The sequence below is a fragment of the Polyodon spathula genome, chromosome 16 (assembly GCF_017654505.1).
Source record: "Polyodon spathula isolate WHYD16114869_AA chromosome 16, ASM1765450v1, whole genome shotgun sequence".
NCBI lineage: Eukaryota > Metazoa > Chordata > Actinopteri > Acipenseriformes > Polyodontidae > Polyodon > Polyodon spathula.
Genome location: NC_054549.1, coordinates 18,559,727 through 18,583,274, shown reverse-complemented (window position 1 = coordinate 18,583,274; position 23,548 = coordinate 18,559,727). Strand labels below are relative to the sequence as shown.

The 23,548-nt window shown below is 38.8% G+C and overlaps 1 protein-coding gene across 3 annotated transcripts in view; it reads left to right on the top strand.

Annotated features, from left to right (window-relative positions):
• The first annotated feature begins 2,412 nt into the window (after positions 1–2,412).
• The window catches only part of LOC121328367 (transmembrane protein 269-like), a 37,340-nt gene continuing 16,204 nt past the window's right edge, over positions 2,413–23,548 (top strand). The window contains exons 1-2 of one of the 3 annotated variants that reach the window (XM_041272995.1): positions 2,413–2,918; positions 7,921–7,973. In XM_041272995.1, the coding sequence (XP_041128929.1) occupies positions 7,949–7,973 (25 nt within the window). In that variant the 5' untranslated portion in view covers positions 2,413–2,918; positions 7,921–7,948. Of the gene's footprint in view, positions 2,919–7,917; positions 7,974–20,636; positions 20,702–23,548 lie in introns of those variants that run through there. The other 2 variants (XM_041272994.1, XM_041272996.1) reach the window with 2 other exon arrangements.

Below are 23,548 nucleotides of genomic sequence, written 5' to 3'. Positions count from 1 at the left end.
GTCTGTTGGCTAACTGTTTGTTCAGCTTCTGTTACATGTAGCAAGCAAACACTGCTGGTTGCCAGAGGCAATATGCAGCTATGCGAGGAAGGCACTTTACTATTTCTCCTCTTGTGACTTTTTTAGGAAATAATATCATACAGGGTACTTCGGAAGTAAAAGACCATTGTTTTAAATGCATGTTGAGGTATCTCCTTCCCTTATAAAGTTAACTGTGGTAAAAGCTTAAAGGGTACATAGGGACCTTTTTATTTTATTGTTACATGTTCCCATGTGTTGCTTCAACTGTTTACATAAGGTGTATGTTATTTTTTTTTTACATTTTGAGCACTTTTTTTTTTTAACTTTTAAATTGCATTCCCTGCCTCAAGATGGCTTCATATGTACTCTCAGAACTGCATTTTCCATCATCATCCTGCTCACATGTAACAGAGATTTACCAATGAGCAGGAGGATGATGGGAAATGTAGTTCTGAGAGGTCCATGCAGGTACATGTAAAGCCATCTTGAGGCAGGGAATGCAATTTAGAAATTTTAAAAAGTGGTCAAAATGTAAAAAAACCAATACACGCACCTTATGTAAACAGTTGTAGCAACACATGGGAACACGTAACCCAATAAAATAAAAAGGTCCTTCATATACCCTTTAACAATATTGTAAGAGTTATTTCTGTGAATGGTTTTTGTAATGTTTAACTGGACATTGTCACAGTGGAGGCACCTTTAGATAGAGTGGGAAGGTGCAAAGAAGCAGTAAAGAAGAGAAAGGTGATTAGGATTGTGAGTTGTATCTGGAGTGACCACTGCTCTTTTAAATTACTATGAGTTGTTGTACTAATAAAAAAAAAAAAATACTGCTTTTCTGCTTTGTGTACACAGGAGCTCGGCACCCTGCAGGGCTGGAGCTGCTTTTAACTAGTCCACTCCTGTTTCCGTCTCCATTCCGCTATGGTCATGGTTGATAGCTTGCTGCAAGTTACGGTAGCTGCCCAGCCCTCCATCCCTGGCCACTCTGTGCCCCTGTATGATCCGCCGTGACCAGCTCCTGTTCCTGGACCTCCCGTCTGTGGTGATGGCTGCAGTCTTCAGTGCACGAGCGACGGCAAAGTAAGTCGGCATTGGTGTGGGGTGCCCCCGTCCTGTGTTGGATTTGTTAGTCAAAGACTGAAGCTGTTCAACCCAACCTGCCCCTCTGGCTCCAGGAACATCAGCAACCACTGTAATGCAGTGTAGTCCATGTAAATGGTGTAGTAGCAGCCACCATTGTGAATAGCTCCTGTCAGGTCATGCAGTACTATCTCTCAGCTTTGTTCAGGGACCGGCTGAAGTATGCCAGCACTCGTCCCCCCCCCCCCCCCCCCCCCCCCCCCCCCCCCATCTGGCCACTGCTTGGACAGGACTGCCCATATGCCCTTGTTGCTGGCATCAGAAGTCCATTCAGAATGTCTGTAGACAATTTATGTCTTGCGTCTATTTTTACAGCTTCATCTGAGGGATAAAAAAAAAACAACTTGTTCTAATTCTGCAGTACTGTGCGGCAAAATCAACATATTATTGGCATCCTTGGAAAGTATAGGAAACGAGGCGCTCCGGTAGGTATATATAAGAGCGCAGTTGTGTGCTAGTGTTCATCAGCTGCCAGATCACATCCAAGATCCGTCAAGTCAGTCAGTTATGGCATAAATTCTAGGCTATCCAGCATATTTCCAATATAACAAAGCATTGCAAGTTGAACGATATCTCCCGAGCTCACTATGCTTTGTTTACTTGGTTAAAGTTGGCAATCTTAAGCCAAATGCAGTTTACTTTCTCAATCGCCAATACAGCAACTGCAGTAAGCTTGTCTTGCTTTACTGTTGATCGGAGGTGTTTTTTTGACAGGCTTCATTTAAAAAAAATGCTCTTTCTCCAGGGGCACAGATTTGTAAATATTTACAATGACTCCCAGCAAGTGCCTAGTTTCCCTATGCGTTAATCAAGCCATGCGTTAATCTTTATTTATATATAGTGCCTTTCATAGTGGACCACCATCTCAAAGTGCTTTACAGAGATAGGCTGTGTACTGAGCATTATATGCAGCGTCACTTGCAATAGGACATTTAATTGCAAAGTAAAACCTTTTTTTTTTTTTTTATTCATCACTAATTTAAGAACTGTATCAATACAAATGGAATTGAATTTTTTTTTTTTTTTTTTAAAGCAATGCAGATAAATCAATGTAATTCATTACTTACACTTATGTATGCATTATATATAAATTTATCCTAAATGAAAGTACAGATTTGTGGCTGGTTTAAAAAACACAATTTGGCTACTTTCTGGCTGGTTTCTTACAAAATTTGGTGGTGTTGCAAAAAAAGTGCACGCGCTGGCTGTATTCTGTGATTGTAACAGCCCCTGTCGCACCAGCCGTGACACCAGTGATGCAATTCAGAACACAGAGCGTGATCACCAAAGACAGGCTGCATTTGGCAAACACAAACGCGTTTATTTTCCATCTGTTGATACCAGAGGTGACTTCATTGTCAAGTCCATTTAAATACAATGAGGCTCTTTGTCTGCCTCCACTATAACGAGTACTGTTGTAGTATCGGACAGCTTCTTACATCAGTGTGTACAATAGAAGTATCTCGACGTTGTAGCGTCATTTCCGGTGGAAATTTCCAACGAAGATCAATCCGTGCCCTTTAAAAGAGAAGCGCTGAAGCGCTTGCACCTCAGAGTATTATACAGGCAGCGACTAACGTAGAGCTGTGCTAGCATAGAGGACAACAGATTTAAACTGTATACCGTTACCAGTGCTTAAAAAAAAAAAAAATACAAATAAAAATAACATATAAATATTTGCAGTTTAAAGCGTACAACGAGAGTGGAAGAACACTTATATTTCTAAAGAGACAATAATTTCGTTTGTGCAGGTAAGTTCATTCATTCTTCATTTAGGCACAGTTTAAGGTGGACTATGTATTTCCTGATATTAATACAGCAGCAGTTGCACAGCTGGATCTATTTGAAAGGTTATTTTTTCAATGTAATTACTTTAAGAGATCTGCAAAATAAATAGTCGCAGAATAGTCCACCTTAATCAGACCACTCATTGTTATTCGACCAGTTAATAACTAATAAATTATTATTATTAATAATAATAATAATAATAGTATTGATAATAATAGTATCACTGTGGTTGATTATTTAATATAATAATACTGATTTTACGTAATACAAAAAACACATTGTTGTAATGATGGAGACATTGAATGCACATTATTATTTCAGTGCAGCCATTGCACCTTTCCACCAGCAAAAACAAATACTGCTGCATCACGGAGACCATTTTTGTTACATGCGGAGCACTACCTGGGAGTTTATCACAAAGATGTTCACCTGCAGTAACCTCATCTGTGTATTCTAGAACTTTCATTCTTTAACTGCATTCTCACTTTCTCGTGACTGCGCATGCCTGGATAGTCGTCAAGTGCAGTAAATTAGCAGTTAGACTGCAGTGAATTACTGCTGGTAAATAAAAACTATGCTTTCCTAAGAGCGCCGTTTTGTTGGCAATGATAATATTAGTGATATACAGCATTCTGTTTATTTTCAGGTCTGATGTTTATATATATATATATATATATATATATATATATATATATATATATATATATATATATATATATATATATATATATATATATGAATGACATTTTATTACCGTCTTTTTTCGTGTACACCATCATTTTTCTGAAGTCTGAGATTGTATACATTAACTATTAAACACAATAGTGCTGAATTTAGAAATATTACAAGAAACTTTAAATTCAGCAACTAAAGTGTCGACCATTATTAAAGTGATTTTTCGTATTTCTAATATGTTATACACACGGCACATTGCGATGTTTAATAATTAAAAATACAAATTGAACGTGTATTGCATTATCGTAACTAGTTCTTCCGTGCATGTTAGCACGAACTTCTGTCTTAAAATAATATACGTCTGAAACGCACACAAGCTGTATCCCGGCTACCTCAAATCATTTCTAGTTGCTTCTTCGGGAGGCGGGGTTAAGTTCTAGGCTTGGTTCATCATGTGATGGTTTTTGCAACACATGAATTCCATTGTGGCTGCCACTGCAGCAAACAGCGGCAGCATTGAGCATTGCAATTAAAACAACACATATCAAATTGACAAACATTACCGCTCGAGTGTATGTAATATATGCCACATTTATGCACACTAATAAATATTTGTGAAATTTAACACAACTCAACAATGGAAATGGAAAAACAAACCAATTATGATTTACAAGTAAAATTTCCAACTCTACATTTTACCATTCATGTACAATCTAAATGAACACTGAGCGAGCATTGCCTATTAAAGTGAAGTGCTTTCAGATGGACTGTCCGTCCTGGATTAAATGTCAGGTGCCTCTGGAGAATAGATTGAAATGCACTCTTTAATTGCACTATGTAACATAATTTTTGTTCCTGGGTAGTAAGTGTTATTTCCTAATTGCTTATGCCTCAAAAGTACAGAACATGGTTATTATTCCCCACAAACTTTGCTTTTGTGACCAGGTCAGTGATATTTTGAAATTTACCCATTTCCAATGAGAAAACGGGCGAATTTGTGTCTTCGTTCCCATAAAGTCATAAAAAAACAACATATGAATCCAAATTAACATGTATTTATACTAAAGTAATACAAAAATGACTACAAAAGATTTAGAAGTGAGTAGTTTTTCGAGATTTACAATTATACTGTAAATCACTTTCACGAATCAGCCCCCAAATGTAGTCTCTCGTCATGTTCTCGTTATACTGTGCTTGGTAGCGGCGTTCAAAGTCCAGTATATCCTGGTGGAAGCGCTCGCCTTGCTCCTTCAAGTACACTCCCATGTTCTCCTTGAATTTATCAAGATGAGCATCAAGGATATGGACTTCGAGGGACATCCTACAGCCCATTGTGCCGTAGTTCTTTACCAGAGTGTCAACCAGCTCCACATAGTTTTCGGCCTTGTGATTGCCCAGGAAGCCCAGAACCACTGCGATAAAGCTGTTCTCCTTACTAGTGAGCTTCTTGGGGAATTCATTGCACTACAGGATCTTCTTTATCTGTGGTCTGACGAAGACACCGGCTTTGACCTTTGCCTCAGACAGCTTAGGGAAGAAGTCTTGAAGGTACTTGAAGGCTGCCAACTCCTTATCTAGAGCTCTGACAATTTGATGTGCAGTGGTGGCATCAGCACCTTCGGGGGTCCACCGGTGGCTCCCACTTGACGTTGTTCCTCCCCACAGAGAACTCGGTCCGTTGTGGCCAGTCCCACCTGTGGTAGTGCGCCTTGGTGTCCCTGCTGTCCCAAAGGCAAAGATAACAGAGAAACTTCGTAAAACCGCCTTGGAGACCCATCAGGAATGCCACCATTTTGAAGTCTCCTTGACCTCCCAGCCGTACTCCTCATACTTCAAGGCGTCCAGCAAGGTCTCGATGCTGTTGTAATCCTCTTTGAGGTGCACCGAGTGAGCCAGGGGAAGAGACAGGTACTTGTTACCATTACGGAGCAGCACGGCTTTGAGGCTCCTGGATGAGCTGTCAATGAAGAGGCACCACTCATTCTGGTTACAGGCGATTCCGATTGCCTCGAACAGACTGGTCACATTGTGGCAGAAGCAGAGCCCATCTTGATGGGTGAAGAAGCTGGAAAAAGGTTGGTGACGCTTCCTCTGATCTGCGACTTGCACACTTTCATCCAACAAGTTCCACTGCTTGAGCCTAGACGTCAAAAGCTCGGCATTGGACTTGGTGAGACCAAGATCTCTAATCAAGTCGTTGAGGTCTTTTTGGTTGGGGTAGTATGGGTTTCTCTCCTCAGCTCCACCTCTGAAATTGTCATCTGGATCTACAACGTCTTCCTCACTCTCTGACTTGCTGCTCTCTTCTAAAGACGGCTGCTCTCTCTTCGGAGGAGTGGGTACGGGGAGCTCATGTCAGTGTGGCACCGGGGCGATGGATGAAGGAAGGTCCGGATACGTGATAGCAGGTGCATTCTTGCCAGTCCGACGTTTGGAAGGGTCCACCATGCAGAAGTAGCAGTTGCTTGAGTGGTCAGTGGGTTCCCGCCAAATACTTGGGATAGCGAACGTCATGGCTCTCTTTTCCCCTCTGTACCATCCTACAAAAATACATTTTTCACCCATGACTAATGTGTAAGAGATTCTCGCAACATTTTTTTCAATAACATTGAAAAATTGTAAAACATTTTAAAATTAAAAACTTTTACAATTTTAAAAATTAACAAATTTTATAACAAAATTCCGAGCAACAATTATCCATCTTACCTTCCAGAGTTTTTTTTGCAGTGCTCGCAGGTGAAATGAGGTGCCCAGGGTTTGTCTTGATCCCCGACAGGCATGCCGAAATATGCCTTGTAGGCCTCACACATCTTAGCAGATGCTTCCACGGAGTACTTTTTCGCTCTTGTCTTGATAAATTGGCCGCAGACATAGCAAAATGTGTCTGCCGGATGCTTGCAGCCTCTTGATGCCATCTCAGAAAAATGCAGATATGTATCCACTTAGGCAGCTGGAACTAAACTGAACTGGTGGGCTTGAGGTCCCTGTATTTATACTACTATTTATATTACTGGAAAGTTCTAGAAGTTAGTCCAAGTTTACTCAGCACTGAATCTATCTGGAATGTTCTGGAAAATAGGTAAATTTCAAAATATCACTGTCCTGGTCACAAAAGCAAAGTTTGTGGGGAATAATAGCCATTTTCTATACTTTTGAGGCATAAGCAATTAGGAAATAACACTTACTACCCAGGAACCAAAAAAATAAATAAATTTGTTAGTGTTATTTTGTATGTGGGTTAGTTAAGGGATAACGCCATTGCTGGACAGATGTCGAGGTAATAAGAACGTTATTTGAGCAGTGTTTCTCAAACAATCTGCCGCATAAGATAGTTTAATTTCTAAACATTGGGTCTTTGTTATAGCTAAAATCCAATTCATAGTTTACAAAAAAAGTTAACCCTTTTAAAATACGGAACACATTTCATTAGATTAACATTTTTAGCTTGTTTGAAATAATTTTTATTATGAAATAAAATGGCCATATATTGAAAAAGAAATCAAGTGAACTGTTTAATGCATCAGTGCCACTTCCATGGAGCAGTGCAGGAAACTTATTGAAAGCTGTGGGTAATGCACAACCTTACAAGAGAGATTTCAACATTCCTGCAAACAATCATTGTGAAAAACCTGGCTGCCCGTGATCAGAATGGGACATGCAGATTTCAAGTGCAGTTCATTTGCAGTGAACGCTTTTTAAAAGGTCACTTACAACTGTATTATTGATAAAATGCATGGCACTTTTTTAAATAATTTTCATTGTACTGTAATTAAGTAATTTCAGTGTTACTCTAACCAATAAAAACTGACAGTATGCAGTTGGCATAGACTCCTGATAAGCTTTCTGGTAAGACAAATTTGAAATTCATATTAATGAGAGCTGACTGTTTTAACATGTTACCAATCCAGGCCTTCTACTGACTTTAATATAGGCATTACTCTAAAAGACGCACACTGTATTCTTGAAATATCTCAGTAAAGTTACAGGTGGTGTCCAGTGGAAACTGCCACTCCCTGCCACACTGTTTTAACCTCTGGAAATTACCGCTATTAACAATATTGATGTTTTTCACATATCCCTTGTACTTGATGTTTACGAACCTTATGTTCTGATATGACGTTACCCTTGTTTACAGAAAAAAAAAGAAATGTCAAAGGGAATTGCACTTGTTTACATGTCCGAGCTCTTTACTCAAAACAAGATGTTTTGCCCAGTTTTAAACATTAGTAAGAAGCCACAGTAAAGTACACCAGCAGCTAACCCAGTATTCCTGCTTGTTTCTATCAGCAGTGTTGAGCTTCTACAAACTCCAGCCACGATGTTCATGCTGACGCCCCCTACTGGTGAGTAATCCTGGACAGTAGCTTTCAAAACATTCTAGACTGGAAGCTGGACTACAAATTCAGATTGTTACTTGGTTATATTTAGCACTGCTGTAGACTAGTACTAGAAACCCAGGAGATCTGTGGAGAATGCAAAAAAATACCTCATTTCCATCTGTAAATCCCAGTTTTAGAAGGACCTTTTATCGCACGCTATTACATTTCTCATAATATGGGGTTGCATGGTTCATCTGGAGGCCCCTTGCCTACTTGTGAAGGAGTCTGAGGGAGGTGTCCAACCTTTCTGTCTGTCCAGGTTTCACACTTGCATGTTTTTGGAATGACCTGTCTAGATTGTGCCCCCCAGTATTCAATTTGGACGTTCTATTACAATACATGCTTACGATTCTGCTAGAGAAGTGCTTATTTAGCTGTAATAAACAATGTCCACAACAAGTTTTAGCAAACGTTACTGAGGCTGAGTCTCTGGATATTTAATGTAACATATGTCCTTCTAATAAACTAATGTTTTGCACGAGAAAGCTGATTATGGTAATGTCACTGGCATGCTTGTTTTCTCATATTTGTTTAAATTTGGGGGGGGTTTGACAAAGTCATTTAAAATTGACAATATAGTATATAAATGTAGCACAAGTACTATGACATTGAAACGGATCCAACTCAACCCTAAGTTGGCACTTCTGAGAGGCTTATGGAAACCGGGAATTCACTGGAACCAGTACCAGATGGAAACGAGGCATTACTTTCATAGCAGAGCTCATTTGCAAGGATGTTTATTCCTTCATTTTGATTTTTTTAATCAAAGACCCTACTGAAACAAAGGTGTCCTTTCAGATAAACAGCAACATCTGAAATAACCTGCAAAATATTTCTCATGGGCTGTGATTGGAGCAGAAACAGGAAGAAGTGTGTAGATTTTAAAATAAATGAATACTTGAATCATCTCTATAAGGCCTGATTGTTTAGGTCTTAAGCTGTTCTTTAAATGTACCAGCCGATAAAAGATAGATGTTATGTGAATGTACAGGATATTGATGTAGAAATGAAGGAAGGAGTACGATGGAATCTTGCCAGTAGACAGCAAATGCACCCGCCAGGTTTCGTTGCTGGTTTGTTTGTGGTCATGTTCTCTTGCTTTTTTTTAGGAAAAGTAAAGCTAAAAGAGATGAGGTTTCTTTAATCATGTGGCAGCTTGGAGGCTGCGACAGAACTTGGGAGAGTCTGCAGGTTATACAAACAGTATACTGCATCAACCTTCAAAAAAAAAAAAACTGATGTGTTAGACATTTGTTATCCAAGTGTTATGAAAGTTTTCATTTGCTAACAGCTATCTTATTACAAAAAAGTATTTTGTTGCATGTAAAATAATAGTACCGTAAATTATGCTTATTTAAGCTGTTTGTCAGTTTGCAATTTTATTGGCACATTACAATATTGTAAGCTAGCACCAGTATTGCTACAGAACTGATACAATTACTGTACATTTGTAAAATGTCATAAATTAACACACTACAGTCAAGTGTTCACTTTTTTATATTTATTTTTTATTGCTACACTGGAGAAAATTTTCAGTGAATGTGACCTCTTACATATTTCAGTGTTCTGATCAGTTTCACTAACTGCAGAGTGGGATACAATGGGAAATGGTTACTTTTAACATTGGCTTTGTTAACACAGACCCACTCCCCTTGTAACAGTACAAGCTGTCACTGAAGCTGTGACAGTGTGGCACTGCGAAAACACTGGACTTGAAATATAGTTGGTGCTTCTGATTTTCAGTTTTAACAGTAATAAAACACTCCCGCTACAATAAATAAATAAATAAAATGGTGCATATCCAATAAACAGGAAAAACACTGGAAATGGTTACTCAATTCATATTGGCTTTACCCCATTCCTAGTGAAAAAATAAAATAAAATAACCTATGAAAAACCAAAAAACTTTTCCAGTGTAATTGGGCAGTGTCCTGCCTTCCTGACTTGTATCTGCATTGATTCGTTCTGAATACTTTAAACCTATCCCAGTTACTGAGTGGCAGCAAATTCCTACATTTCTATTGGATTGTACACACTTGTAAGATTACAATTAGAAACGGAGGATTGTTCTTGCCCGTGGGATTTTAAGCTATATTGCAGTTCGATAGGGAGGATATACACGCTCGTGGAATTTAAAATAGAATTGCAAATTTTGACAATTTAAAAAAAAAAAAAAAAAAAAAAAAAAAAAAAAAAAAGCTTAAAAACTAACAAAAAAACTGAATAATATGCCCATGACCATAATTATTTGGTTATAGAAGACAGCAAAAGAATGAAGTCTGTCAAGTTATATACATATTAGAAGGGGGGGGGGGGGGGGGGGACTAATTTCATAGAGTATATAAAAAGCTAATCCATGAAAAAACAAAACAAAAAACTCAATTTTGGGGTATCTACATAAAACTGTTTTAAAAAAAAAAAAAAAAAATCCACAGGAAAATGATATTAATAAACACTGAAAAACAGAAGCCTTAGTCTATATACTGCAGTGTCATACCTGTGTTGGCCAGAGGGGCGCTCTAACAAACCAGAAGGTTCCAACATCTGACCAACATAGGAAGCCGAAAATGGGCATCCTGTTAAGAGACCGGTGGCCGAGTTCATTGTTTCACTGGTGAGCAGTTAACTGGGTCACAAGCTATTAAAGTACCTGGCTAGAGAAGCCAGGCAGTCAGTGTGGACAGGCAGGAGAGGGGGTGTCAGCTGGGAGAGACAGTCACCAGTATCCATATGACTGTGACACAGTAGATGTTTTTGTGTTAGTCAGTGGCAGCTAGGCTTTTGTTCTATTTTCTTGTTGGAAAGTGTTTGCTTTCTTACTTTTTTGTAATAAAAGTGCTCACAAGAGCTTTAATACCCTGCCGTTGTGGAGTGCTTCCTGACACAGCCTGACCACTGCACCCCCACAGACAGCATTGCATACACTCTATTAATGCTTGCATGCCCCATAGTTACAATTTCAATCCATGTTTTTGTTTAACCTTGATTTCATTGCCTTACAGTGACATGGGAATCTGCCAGGGCTGATGCAATGTGTTTTGAAGCCTTGGCTTTGCTTGAGAGATTAACTGAATGCAAGTCTGGTACTGTGTGACTCGACCATCAATGTTGCAACAGGTGGCACAGTACAAAGAGGATTTGAAAATCAAATTCAGAAAATGGTTAAGCAATAACATGAATAACTAAATATTTGGCCTCAAATGCATTCTACTTAACTGAACCATAATTAACGATGTGATATTTGTATTATATTATGATTGCTATTCATGAAACTTCCACTGTTGTAGCTTCTTAAAAGGGAAGGCGCATTGGAAATTTGTCAGATTCATTATAAATGTACAACATACCCAATTGCAGTCACAAGTAAAATCTGAAATGCCTGCTTCCCTTTACTCGTCACGTCGATCCACATCATCTAACTGCCTTACTGCAGCTGAGTGCTGTCACGCTGCAGTGCGATAAAAACTGTCAGCAGCAAGATTTTTGATTGAATTCCTAAAACCCGTATGGACACTTGAACTATGACCAAACCAGCTTGTTTCGTCTAATGTAGTTCCGTTCTCACGAGTTCAGCAGGTGTCCAGCCTATAGGGCGAGCCTCTATTTTGACATCTCGCAACTGCAGGGGCTCTGAGACAGATCTCAAACAGGCTGTGTTGTTTTGTGTCCATCCCCCGGTGTCGGCCAGTGCGTGGTCCTGGCTTGGGTACAGGTTGTGTGATGCACATATTTAGAGGATTCTTGAAAGGAGAAACAGGTGTCTCTTACTCATGACAGTGAGCAAGGACCCTGAAGGGGCTGTGCACTTGCTTTCACACAGTGTGAGGGGAACACTGAGAACAAGAGTGCAGAACTGAGGTAAGAGACATACGGTTTTTATGAGATTTCCCCTTCAAACAACAGCCTACAAAAGGGTTCTGCATCTTGAATGATCCAAACTGTTGAATGGTATTGTACAGAGTTAACATCATTGGTGTTTCCCACAGAATATAAAAATGCTGCAGAATCCCCTGCAGTGTTACAAGAAACGCATTGCTGTATATTTGCTGTGTCCAGTGTTGTCCATGTCGCAGTGTTTTATACATATTGCTGTACATATTACACATTTTTTGACGTTTCGCACATCATGGGTCATAAGTCAACTGGACAATGCATTACTCAACATTTATTCAGGAGCATTTGCCAGGAGAAGAAAAAACAAAATCTTAAGGATTGCATTGTATCCAGGTCACAATCCCTCCTGCAACAATGCTGGTTTCCTGTTACCACAATACAGCACGTATTTCAATAACAGCACCAGCATTGTTGCAGGAGGAGAATGAACTGGATACACTGCCATGTGTAGAAGAGAAATTCTTCTGCCAAATGTTTCCGATCAAACGTAATTACCTAGTTGATCTAGGCTGCGATGTGGAGAACACAGGATACAGCAGAAGTGAAGTCATGTGTTTCTTGTAAACACTACAGGGGGTTCTGTAACTTTTTTAAACACTTCTTGTAAAAAAATATTTGGAAAAGATCATCTTGGACTGCACTAAAGGAGGTGGACAGAAACTGACAATAATAGTGTAGCCTGCACCAGTGCTTCCCAACCACCTCTCTGCTGCAGCACACCTTGATATCATTTTCTGAGGCACAGCACCCTATGTTCTCCAACTGAACTCACCCTCTAATAAAAGCCTCGTTTAAACCTCCTAAAAACAATTCAAGCCACCCTCAAAATACTGTCTTATCAGTTTTTAAGCCATTTACAGTGAAAGCCGTTCAGTGACACAGGCTACGAGTCAGAGAAACAGGTAATAATTTGCATAGATACCCATATAATGAAATTTTTAGATTTATCCCACATGCAAGATTGTAAATGTTTGGAAATCCAAAGGCCCAGCCTTTCAGTTTTTGAATTAAATTGCAGACCGCAAAAAAGCTAATTGGGTAAGTCTTGCATTTCTAAGTGTAGAAGTTGGTATTATTGCCATTTTAAAGTTTCAGCTGTTTGTTATTCATTAAGTAAAAAAGAAGGGAAGTAAAAACTGCCAAAAGTTCAGTATTCATTAAAAAAAAGTTAACTGGCGAAAACAGTAAGGTTCATTTTGAGGATTTGCTTGTAAAAGCAGAGACGGCAGAGCAAAACACAAGAGAGTAATAATGTGTGACAAATCACCATAAGTATGAAAGCTGGGCCTGCTTGAGTGAGCAGAGTTGCTTGATCTGGGGTGGAACTGAAGATAGGGCAACGCTTAGGTCCTGATCCACTGATAGGCGCTCCCTTCTGTTCTTTACATGTATAAGTTTTAGTACAGCACAGTTTTGTGTGTGTGTGTTTGTTTATTTGCGTTAACATTTTCCTTCACAGTCAAAAATCACTCCCACTGCGCTGACTCAGGTTGCTATGGGCGACCACGCAACGCATAATACGATTGGCCCTGTGTTGCGAGCGAGTTGCATTGTTGCCAACTTAGCGATTTTGTCGCCACTGGCCAACACTGTGGTGCAAATGGGCCGTTCATCACATGACTGATTCATTTTTTTAATGGATTCTGTAATATGCAACAGAGAATATAAATGCCCCACTTCTATAAATATTACATTGATGTACCCTCTGAGAAATTGATACGTGCTGTTAGAACCCAGCACAGCACAGCCTAAACAAATAAACAAAAACAGAGGGTTGAATAGATCTAGAATAATCAAACTTGCTAATAATTCATGGGTCAGAGCGATGTAAAGGTAAGTTTTCTTTATTTTCAACTTATTTCAAAATTCAGGGTGTAACGATACACTAATGTCACCATAAGCTAACACGCAGGTCGCAATGCGATATTTTGTTAAAAGATGAAATAGAGATAGGGAGAGCATGTAGTCTTGCCAACTATAAAACACTTTTTCTTCATAACGTCATTTTATTTGTCATAAGTTTTACAGTAGTCACAGGCATACTAGAAAGGTAATACAGGGCTGCTTAATTCTGTAGTGATGTATTTATGCACAACACACTACACAATGACAAATTAAAAAGTGAAGAATTGAAAATATTACCTGTTAAACAAGTAAAAAGTAATGATAAAAGCTGTAGGTCATGGGTTGTCATGGTAGCAGTGGGAGGAGGTTGCTACTTGCAAATATATTTCTGTACATTCCTGTTGTAAAGGCACAATGTCCCCAAAATATTCTCGTATTGCAGCTTGATCTGAAGTGTTCTGTGACCTGGTCTTGGTGCTGCTTCACTTGGAATCATCCTCGGTTAACCCTTAAAGGGCCCTTTCATACCTAGTTTGTTTATAAAGATCCAAATTAGAATTCACCTAAAAACTAAGTAAAATGTTGCCACTTTGCTTCAGGAGTTTAATTAAGAAGCAGAATCAGCTCAAAGTAAGTTTAAAGGGGCGTCACATGTTCAAAAATAAAACCTGAAAACTACATGCCCTATTTATATAGCAAAAAATCAACATGCATATGAAATTATTTTAATTCCTGTCTCAGTAAAACTGTTAAGGCTTTATATGTGTACAGTCTGTCTACATATTTTATGATTATTTTTTAGATGTTACGTATAGAAATGGCTTTGGTCTGTTGTGCATCACTTGGCTCTGCATTGACACACTTGTCTGAAACTGCTCCTCAGATGAGGAAAGGTAAATTGAAGCCTGCTTTCCTTTAACGGCTTGGCTCCTGTGGACTGCGCGTTATGCGTTAAAACACCACCAGTTGGTTCGGTTTCTGCTGCATTGTGGATTCTAAGGACACATTTGCACCTGTTAAAGTGCGGTTCAGTTCGCATCACCTGTGAAACCTCTGAGAAGCACGTAATCGCACCAGAATGTGCATCAAACCAAGTGAAGCGAGATCACTTGAGACATGATGGTCTCAGTTCGCTTGGAAGGGGACTCGGTATGTTTGCCACTTTTGTGCATTTCAACTTTTTGCAATGTGAAACAAAACGTATTCCAGTTCACTTGGAAATGAACTGCTCCAGACAGTGAAGCAACTCGTGGAAGTGCCGTACTTCAAGCACCAAGGAAAGTGTCTTTTGTCTCACACACAACACCGCTTGTAAAAAAACACGCACATACACCAGACAAGAACACAGTAATGTCACATGTACACAACAGCACATCACAGAAACATTATGGGGCTGATTTTCTAACCCGCAACCTGGGCTACTCAATGAAATGACACTAATACCAGTGTTTGAGATTTACTATTGCAGCATGCGCGTTCTTTAAGCATAATAGCAAAACTATCACAAGGCAAAGAAATGTCCTAGGAAGAATATGAAATGACAGTTGAATAATGATTTTAGCACATGTACTGCATCTGGTTTCATTATAATTGTGCCATATACACTCCACAAGGCAAAGCACTACAGATATTCGTGCTGCATTTGCGCTGCTCCACCTGAGTTCAATAAACTATCTCCCTTATAACATTCACAACAAGCTATAATAATAATAATAATAACGATGATGAAAGGCACGCCGCAGTAATATTTGCTTTTGCTTCTAAACACCAGATGTCGTTCACACATTTCCTCCAAAAGAACAGTGTTTTCCCGATAAATACTGGACGCTCTTTCAGCATGTTCCATTTCTTCGACTATGATTTGATGTTGTAAGCACCAAATAAACCAAAAGGACATGGACAACATCACGGCCACAGCATGTAAGTTATTTTCCATGGTGGGCACGATGGAAAAAGTCTCCAGAGAGAACTTCCATTATAGTAATCAGCAAGAGAACAGTGCGTTTGGAAAAGTGCAATGTGAAACCAGTAGAACTGTGGTTTGGCTGAAGCTGCAAGTGAACCAAACAAACACATTTGAATTCATTCTAAAAGAAGCTCAAGTTCGCTTTAATGTTTATGGTGTGAAACGAACCGAAGCAAACTAATTTTGTTTGCAAGTAAACCATGACTCGAATCACTTGCAAACTAGTGGATAAGTGATTCGAATCCCTTGCAAATTAGTGGATAAGTGATTTGAATCACTTGCAAACTAGTGGATAAGTGATTCGAATCTCTTGCAAACTAGTGGATAAGTGATTTGAATCCCTTGCAAAGTCACACTGCCTGACTTTGAGGGGGGGAATTAGAGTTCCCCCTCAATCGAGTGAAGATCACCTTTTCAGGTGAATCCTAGAACCCACATCTGGTGTGCACTGTGATGCTAACAAATATTTTTGACGTTTCACAACTGCCAAAACGAACTGAACTTGGGTGTTGAGTGAACTCCAGTGCGAATGATCCCCTCCCAACCAACTAGGTATGAACGGGCCCAAATATACGTATAGAAAAGACTTCGCTTTATTGAAGGTGGGCAAGCCAACACATCTAACACACATTTGAAGACATGCTATAATTTCCAAAACTGCACACATTAGTAAATCATTTTAGGGTGGAGAATATAGTTTGCTACAGATTTCCTCCCTAACTAAAGGCTGTTATCATTCAGAACAATTTTAACACCCAGGTGATTCGTTGTGTTAAATTAGAGCTGCCCTGGTTGCCCCTAGTAACCCATTGACTGTGTTGTGACCGGTGGTCTGTTTGTTTGTGCAACCGTCAGTATATTCTACCTAAAGTGTTGTCAGATACAGCAGGGCTAGGGTTAGGGTTATCCATGTTTCACCTCATACAAGCTAGGCCAGTTTTAATTGTGTGTGCCAGAAAATGATTTTCTAGTAATTTAAAATGTTTATTTTTTTACAGAAATTATAACGCATGTCCATTGTAATTGTATAATGCTCTTAATTTAGGGTACACAAGTATTCCCATGAAAACAGATTCTCAGTTGCTCCGGTAGTGTTCAGGAAATTGTCAGTGACCTAACATCGGAACTAATCACTCTCTCTGTCTTTTTGCTGCAGGATGTTTGTAGCCATGGAAACCCTGTTATGGGTTGAGCTCGAGTCATCCCCTGCTTATCTACTTGTGGTGAAACTTGTTATGGATATTGAGAGTATCAGAGTATATATAGAGGCTCCTGTCTTATTGACTATCTGTGCTTATGTATGTAAGCCACACTAAAATGCTTAATATTTAGAGAACTGATTACAGCTGGTAAGGTCATTCTTTATTACAAATACACTATGAACTATGAAGTTCTTATTTTGCAATATTTTGGGGGATAGACTTATTATGATTTACTACATGCTCAGATTAATCAATTAAAAGGAAACAACAAACAGGCTGGTTTCACATTTCACATAGTTTCACATACTGAACTTGGATTATACAAGCTTAATGCAAATCGGGGGGCTGTGAAACCATCCAAGAGTTTTTTTTCATGATAATTGTCTTCTGCAAATGATGAGTAGCAGTCTTCCATGACATGCTGAATTAACATATTTTTGCCTGGAGGAACTAGTCTTTATTAAAAAAAAAAAAATGACTTGAATGTAATATGTTGTTGAAGGCTTTAATTGAATGTCTTCTACCCTAGTTTGTGTTGTCATGTTCAAACATGGGTTTGAAAACATCTCTGGCTTGTTTGTTTTATGAATGGAATCCTAGAACCCTAGCCAGTGTAGCCCAAGAGAATGCGATGATGCAGGATCGTCTGCGCAGAGGAGAGGTGTATCCCGAGTGTGCACTAAACTGTGCTTGAAATTGTTTGTTCATGTTTTCAGGACAGTTGAGATCCAGTTACAATAACAAGGTGCTTCTGGGGTATTTTTGCAGTGCTCATGTGTAGCAATAATGAATAACGGTACTGGGTTACACATACTTGTACCAACAAACTGCAGGATGGTTGGTCAAGGGGTAGATATATTTAAAGATATAAAGTTGGAAGTTGTCTAAAATATTTTGAAATTCAACTTAACCAGGTCGGTCTGACTTTCAAATATATTGTTTTGCACTTGGACTTCCATGTCATGTTGTTCCTGCTACTGCCGTAAACTCTCAAGTAATGTCAGGGGTTCACCTCAGGAAATGTGTGTGTTAATTGGCCAACGCAGCTGTCTTCCTTTTCAGGCATTGGGACCGGGGAGTGGGGAATGCCAAGCATCTCTTAAGCAAGAAATATCCTTGAGGGTTTTAAAGACATTGAAATAAATCAATAAAGCATACCTTTTATACGTTATTATGCATGGTTTGATTTAGAAGAATGTGGAAACGATACAAGAAGTCTGTTTTTAGGTCCTGAAAGTTACATTTTAGATGTGCTGATATACCAAAATATATTATGAGAAGTGGACAGGAAAACCCAAAAAGTATATCCTGAAGGTCAAAGTATCCTGGAAAGGTGTTATGGTGATAAGGTATGTGACTCGCGCCCTGTCTCTCTGATGCTGTGCTGGAAAGGTGTTGTGGTGTTCAGGTATTTGAACTCCACCCTCTGTCTCTGATGCTGTGCTAGAAAGGTTGTGGTGATCAGGTATGTGAATGTCACTTTGTCTCTGATGCTGTGCTGGAAAGGTGTTGTGGTGTTCAGGTATGTGAACCCCACCCTGCCCCTGGAAAGGTGTGCTGCTGTTCTTAGTATAGGAATTCAAGTATTTTTAGTTTGCAGCCATCTGTACAATAAATTAGAAAAAAAAGACTGCTCATGTTGCTCTCTAAATATATATAGTATTGGTTTCTCATAATTTATTTTGGTACATCAACAAGTACAGAATGTGACTTTTAGGGTCTCAATATAGGCTTCTTGTATTGTTTCCCAGTTATTCAAAACAAAAATATGATCCCAAACCATGGGTAATAGTGCATAAAATGTAAGTTTTATTGATTTATTATACTTTAAACTTAAATAGCTTTGAGACTCTATCCTTTGTGTTTTTGAGGGCTTGAAATTCAGCATGTCAAAACTCACGGTCTTCCTGAATCGGTAAGTGGGTTACAACAGTGAGGTGACATTTTGAAATTGGTTCGAAAAAAGGAGGTCATATAATTGAACACCAAATGCTGATGTCTTTTTGAGATTGATGCAACTCAGACCAGAGACTCCATTGCAAAAAATAAAATAATTTGAATTACTTATTTCAGGGATGCTCTGAAAAATGACACAGAGATTGAGAGGAGAGAACAGATTTACCTGTTAAGTGTCCATTTAATAGTTCAAACACTTCTTCTTTCTTAAATGACTAAAAACTATAATTCATTGTAGTAAATCTTACACTGAAATGCAGTACTATCCAATATGCTTGTCACAAAGTTTTGGTTAAGTAACAACTACACTTCAAGGTAAACCTGTGGTTTGCTCTAATATATTTTTAAAGGGCGATTTATTCCACAGAAAACCATGTGCAGTTTTAGCAGAGATCTTGTTAAGCCGTGAATGTGGTTGTCAGAGAGCTCCTTCTGTCTGTCACCAGTATGGTAGATATTGGCTGCTGTTACTCCCTCAGAAGAGATCAAGCACTTGAGATATGAATAGATTGAATATCTCAAGTGCTTGGAGTGCACACACTGTGAATGGTTCTTCGTCTGAATGCTTCATTTATGTTTTAAAATGTATGTTGGTTAACATTTCAATCATTATATATTAACAAGAGCACATTATGGTCATGTGGCATTTTGTTTTCCAGATGATAGTCTAAACTCTTTGAGATATTGGCTTCATATTTGGTACACATCTTTTGTTCTAGGATTCTGTGGATTAACCCTTTGGCAGTAATTTTATAAAGCTGCCACCACAAATAGTATTCTTATTCCAGTGACTCTTTAGGTAGTGACTTTGAGGCAAAGAATAATAAGTCAGCAACTGTAACATTGACCTCTGTACAAAAATGGTTTCCTTGAGGTCATGTGACTTTTTTTTTAGGTTTCTGTATAATAGAAACAACACGGGTACCTAAGATGTTCAAATACTCCTCTTAAAATATAAATACAGTTTACTTTGAAAAATCTAAAAGCTTTGATCAAGCATAGCGGACAGCAATGCATTTCGAGGTAGGTTTACTGAATTAGCTTTTATTCCTTTAACCAAACCTCCAGGGATGTTGTGGGTCCCTTAGTGGAAAAAAGGTTTGTTTTAAAGAACTTGTGTTTGCCTTTCATAGGGGCAGAGTTTAGATTTAAGTAAACCTGATTTGGCACTTTCAACTTCATCTTATGAGAAAATGGAATTCATGAATCAGTTACTGTACGAGTTGGGTTGTGTTCTACACTAGTTGTCTAATTCAACCCATCCTTTATCATGATGATGTGTTTTGAATCAGATGCATTCCTCTCACATCTGTTATACTTTATTATGGCACAAACGTGTCAATGTGTGACTTTCTCTGGTATTTGACCTGCTGAAGTGACACAGACGTCTGGCACAGTCTCCCGTGACATGTTGGCTGTGCGTGCTTTCACTTGAGAAGCATGGAAGCATTCATGTTGGAATATTGCCACCCTTTGAGATTGACAGACAGTTAACAAGCAGCTTTCAGAACCAGCACATTGGCACGAAGGACCACAAGACCACTACTAAACTTTACTAAAAGCCATAAAAACTCAGCTTTTACTTAAATCTAAATATATACAATCCCTTACAAAATTAAATGTTTGAGCAACAAGGTTCTTGCTGTTGACAAATATTTTGTAACATTTGAAATTAGTTTTGCGTTCTCATATTTAAGAAACCAAGACGAGATCGTTTTGAAAACTGTTGGCTTGTCTGTGATCTGACCTGCTGTTTTCTTTCAGATGAAGAGTCTCTTGAACTCGGCTGGCTTTGGAAACACGTGAAGTTCAGGGTGCAAAACAAAATAGTAGGAACTTGAACTTAACCCTTCTTACAGCAGAGCTGTTAGATACGTCAGATCCTTGACCTAGTCTGGGGAACAGCTAAGCATGTGGTTTGGTTGTTAGATATGGGGATGGGAATTTTACAGTATTCATTTAGAGAGGTGACTTGAAGAAGTTGAAGAAAATGTTTTACCCTCTTTGCATTCAGAACAAGAATGCAAGAGAAAAAGTACAGTTCTGTACTATTGTGACAGAGCAACTAGACAGATCAGTCTTTTATGATACCCCAGCAAAACTGTATGTACACATGCAGGAGCATGTGGTTGATTGGATTTAATTCTGCAAATACAAGGTTTCCAGATTATTAAATGATCATCATAAACACGTGTTCACTTGTTTTTATATCTACATACTGTGGATGCACGGAGACATGCGGAGTCTAGGCATGAACTGGCGACCATGCATGGGCAGTTTTAACCGCTACATTAAAAAGCCAGGCTCTTCGGTTCCCTGATTGGCTTACCTGACAAAGGCATAGTTACGTGGTGTGTAGGGTCGTTCATACAGTCAGGGGAGTGCATGTTCCTCACTGTGAGAAGTCTTCACTGAAGATACCACAAAAAGCATTGCATTAGTTTTGGTGCTCCTACAGGAAGCAAAATGACTGCTTCTCCTCGCTGTGGTACAACAGACCCTACTAGCTAGGTATCCAATGTGCTCAAAGCAGAGGCTGGACTTCATGGCCAGTAGTTCTCTGACATCTGCTGTAAAGAGGCAATTGGCTTGGTTGTGGGATGGGAGGGCCTCCACTGACCTTCAGTTCTGCTGAGCTGTGTGAGAACATGATTGGGCGTTCTAAGTTAGGGAGAAACAGGGGTCAAATAATTGAGCAGATTAAAGAATAAATACAAGCACTGAGTAGCAGTAAACTGGCTTTACCAGCGTACAGCAGAATGATGAGGGCTTTGACAGAAATTTGTTCTGCTAAAGAAATAGCTGTTTCTAAAGCCATGGTTATCAACCCTTTTAATCCTGCTTTCTTTTGAAATATACTCTTGTAAGTCTCCATTTTCATGGTTTTTCTCTTACGGAAACAAAGCATAAAACATACACTGAAACTCCACCTATCTTACTTTGATCACAGTGGACCTGGGTCTTCTAGCTCCCATTAACATGCCCCTTACAGAAATGTAATGCATGGTTATTGAGAAAATGTATTATTATTATTATTATTATTATTATTATTATTATATATTATTATTATTATTATTATTAATTTTCATTATTATTAATGTTTGCCGTGTAATATTGTTATTATAACACACTGCATAAAGCTAAAACATTTTTTTACATGTACTTAAAGTATTTTATCATAAATTACAATGCCAAATACACTTAGAATTTCATAGATCTCACACTCAGAATGTCAGTGACCAAGCATTCTAAATGTTTAAACCACATAAACTATAGTTAATATCAGTGTTTCACCTGTATTTTATTTAGATTGAATGACTTGTAATATGTTTAAAGGCTGGTTTCACTAACTCTGATTAGCACTAATCTCGGACAACTCAATCTTAATTTAGGTAAAGTAATCCAAGATTACAGCTAATCGGGGCCTGTGAAACCAGATGCCTTAAGATGTCTATTCAAGTTGCGTGTACAGTATCTTCTCTTGCATTCTTTGTATGATAGGCTTGATACAGCAAAGAGTGTGTGAGAAATACTTGATTAGAGGTAGCCACCGAACACCTACAAACATACAATATAATCAATTGGGCATCATGTTTTGTTTTATATACACTAATATCAATGCTGATAGAAATAAAGAACTAATCAGCCTATAGTTGTATTTTACACCTATATGAATTAGACAGAGGGGGGAACAGGACCTCTTAACCTAATGTCACTACATATAAAATAAAACCAGTAGCACAACGGCACAACGTGCTTTATTGCCACCTGGAAACCTTGTATTTGCAGTAAACTGTATATGTTGGTTGTGTTAATACATCTTGTTAAGGGGTATCAACGTATTGGTTTTTAAAGTATGCATGCGATTGATTTTGATTGATCAAGAAAATCCTCCTAATAGATCTCCTATACATCTGTTATAGCAAACCATAACCACTATTAACCACAATACTGACTTACTGTAATTTCCCATGGCTTTAAGCTTGGAAATGGTAGAGGGCATTGTATTACTGGATGGGACTCTGCTGTTTTCTGCACACTTTATTCACACATTTAAAGCATGATGCCCAACCTTTCCTATGAGTACCTCAATGCCAAGTGGCCAGACAGGCACGTTACCAGCAAGGGGGGCGGTTCAGTTACAAGCAGTATTCTTTACAGTGAGCAGCAGGGCACAGACCTCCCATGACTGCACGCCTCACAGCCCAGGTTCCATCTCAGGAGTCTACAATCAGCATCAGGGCTCAGAGCAGGGCACAGACCTCCCATGACTGCACATCTCACAGCCCAGGTGTCATCATCTTGAGAAATGCATTCAAATTGCTAGAGACACTTCTTCAATCATTTACTCATTTATGGTGACGCATTATGGCCATCAAAAGTTTTTCTTTTTTGCTTTCAGACATACGAAGAGGTGACCTGCTTTTTTTAACATGCACTCTGTCACTTTGCCAAGTATGTGCTATGCCTCAACACAGCACTGTTCATTTTTTTTTTTAAACTAAACAGACATTGGTATGTGCATTAGTAGTACACATTATGGATGCAGGTCCTAACAGAAAACGAGATTGGTTAGCTGCCACATAAGTGAATTGTCTTGTACAACTAATCCTTGTTTTGTTATATATTCCATATTTTGAGAAATGCTGGCTTTGAATTAAGCCATTGCATTGTGG